This window comes from Choloepus didactylus, chromosome 4, assembly GCF_015220235.1.
Source record: "Choloepus didactylus isolate mChoDid1 chromosome 4, mChoDid1.pri, whole genome shotgun sequence".
Taxonomy (NCBI): Eukaryota; Metazoa; Chordata; class Mammalia; order Pilosa; family Megalonychidae; genus Choloepus; species Choloepus didactylus.
Window position 1 is genome coordinate 25,023,308 of NC_051310.1, and position 3,001 is coordinate 25,026,308.

The following is a 3,001-nucleotide window of genomic DNA, read 5'->3' on the forward strand; positions in this document are numbered from 1 at the left end:
TACCAAACACAAAGTGAGAGACTGAAAGAAACTTGCCATATAATACTAATAATTGTAAAAATATATCAATGAATCACACCATAGGAAAACCTGAATTATCTTTCTATTCTCACTCTAGATAGGATATTAAAATTGCTATAAAAAATCACATATACAGTAAAAATGTATATAAAATAAATATTTAAGAGGTATATCAGTAGAAAATAGTTAAGAAACACTATATGTTATTTTCTTTGGATTTGTGATTTTTGTGACCATTGTCAACTTTCAAAATTTTGAATTCATAAGTTTGTATTATCCTTAAAATGAGACTCCAAGATTTTAAAAGCTTCAATCTCCTCAAACCTGCTGGAGAATCAAATACATTTCTTTGAGAACACGCAACAGAAACCTGGCATGTTTAATTTAAGAAAAAAAAATATGAGTTTATTATAAAAACAGTCAGTTATTCACAAATTCAAAGGAAGAAATGAATGACTAAGATTGTGGAGGTTGAAACCAGGGTTGTGAACAGTGCAGGGATTTAAAGGAGCATTGTCTGGTTGGCAGATCCTGCTGTCTTTATAACTTCATCCTTACTCGAAATGCAAATAATGAAGTGGAGGTGTGTGATTAAAATAGGATCAGGTGGGTGGGTCACTTCCGTGACAGTCCACCAAAATTGCATGGACTGAGAGCCAGGCAGGTTTACTAGGAAAGTTATGCAGAGCAGATAGAAATAAAAGGTTTCTGCTGCAACAGAGACTGGGCTTAATGTTGGGGAAAGCACAAGGAAAACCAACAGCTCTGTTTTCTCCATGAACTTGCACTTCAATGTAAGACAGAGCTATGTAAATGAACACACTGAAAACTAAAGGTTAACAGACAATTATATCCAGGGAGATTTAGAGCACAAACTGGTTTTTCCAGGAGAGAAAAATGCTTCACTTGAATTCTGAGTCTAGTTTTCCTTACTTGAAAAAATAAATGAATTTTTTTTTTTCAGGAATGTGGCTTTTTTTTTTTTTTTTTTTTTTTTTGAGAAGTGTTCAGCATTCTTTATTTGGTATTATACATAAACCACATCAAAATGCTTTTTGTTAATTAAAAGGCAACATTTCAGATTCAGGGAATTTTAATTAGATTTACACAGTTAAGACCAGAAAGATAAAGTGGACATAGCTAGTTTATTTTCAGCACCTGCCTTTAAACAGGCTGATGAATACCAACTGAAACCAAGTGAGTCTAGCTCTGTTCTATGAAACAGTGAAGGAATTTCCTTAGTATTTAAATATATTCATAAAATCAGTTATATAAATCTAAATCTAAAACCAGTCATCTACAGGTTGTAAGCTGACATTCACCTTCTTTGTGAAAAGTTGAACATTACTAATTCAACCTAGCTTCAAGTCCAATTAAACCTTTAGAAGGGGGAAACAGGGACAGCATTTGCCAAACCAGAATTACTATCAAAATTTAAAAAGCTTGTTCATATTAATTTAACTATAGCTAATCTTATTTAACTCAGGACTGTCCAACAAAAATGAGGCCATTCATGATCTGAATTCTAGTGTATGAGATCAATTTAAATATGGTACATGTAAAAAAGTCAAGACATTTGTTTTGTAATAAATAACACAGTGGCCAACTATTACTCATTAGTAGCTTCTTTGAGATAAGCTATCAAGTCTTCCCTTTCTGCCCTCTTTTTAATGCCAGCAAAGATCATTTTTGTTCCAGGGATGTACTTCTTGGGATTCTCCAAATACTCCATCAGTGTCTCGTTGTCCCAAGTGATACCTTTGTTCTTGTTGGCATCTGTATAAGAGAATCCAGGGGCCTGACCTGTCTTCCGCCCAAACAGACCATGCAGATTTGGCCCAGTCTTGTGCTTGCCTCCCTTTTCCACGGTGTGGCACTGGGCACACTTCTGAACAAAAATCTTCTTGCCCTTCTCAACATCACCCATTTTGAATTCGCTCTTTCATCGCGTACGACACGGAAGCCCCCGCTCGGAAGCCGAACGTCCCGCTCTATAAATTCAAGGGCACGCTGCTCCGCGCTATGTACCGGTGTTGGTGCAACCAAAAACCGGGAATGTGGCTTTTAAGAAAAGAAAATCTGGCATCAAATAGTCACCACTCATGCAGTCTAACACCCTTTACAGACACAGGAAAATTGAGTTCCAGAGAAGTAAAATAATTGAGAAAAGAAAAATCAGCTACTTGGTGGTATAAGTTTACTGGAACTCAGGTCTTCTGGATCTTACTCCAATACTCTGTTCATGATTTTACACAACAGATGAAACGAATTCAGAAAATTCACCAAACTTCAAAATGAATAAGTAGGAATTTATAAGAGGTTTCAAGGGAAGTATGAAAAAAAGATCTGGTATTTATAATTTTAATTCAGGAAACAATACTAAAGATGTGCACAAAAACTTTCAAATCATAATATAGTAAGCATGGGTTAAAGAGAAAAAGCTGTTGGAGGTAGAAATGGGTATTTCTTAATAGGAAGTCATAGCTGGAGTCCTTGTGACTTTTAAGCTAATTGACAGCATGTTCAACAGTGAGAGCAATGTCATGTGTCAAACATCATTTAACAGACTTTAAATCTACACTTAATAACAAATGCATAACCCATTTAAACACAGATTTCTGGCTTTGATTTCTTAAGAACATATAGACAAATATACTTTAAAACATATATTAAGATTCATGATTTACAGCATACACAAGGATGAGATCATTCACAACTCAGGCTATTGGCTGATAGAAATTCCAGATCTGTAAGCACAAGAGCAATACTGAGAATGAATAAAAAGATCAAAGCAGACAGAAAATAGAAAAGACATAGTAGACAGAAAATAGGAAGGACATAGAAAAGGCCCTGCTCTAAAATTCATTCCCAATGCATTTGCTAAATTGTTTATACATTTCTTTCTTCTCTTCCCCCTTCCCCCTTTTCTTCTTATGATTGATGTGTTTTAGTTTCCCAACTGTTAAAACAAATACGATAC

At 34.9% G+C, this 3,001-nt stretch overlaps 1 protein-coding gene across 1 annotated transcript; it reads right to left on the reverse strand.

The window, feature by feature from the left end:
* Positions 1–1,441: 1,441 nt before the first annotated feature.
* On the reverse strand, positions 1,442–1,959 carry LOC119533155 (cytochrome c-like). The gene has a single exon (XM_037835265.1). The coding sequence runs from the start codon at positions 1,946–1,948 to the stop codon at positions 1,631–1,633; it is 318 nt and encodes a 105-aa protein (XP_037691193.1). The 5' UTR covers positions 1,949–1,959; the 3' UTR covers positions 1,442–1,630.
* Positions 1,960–3,001: the final 1,042 nt, after the last annotated feature.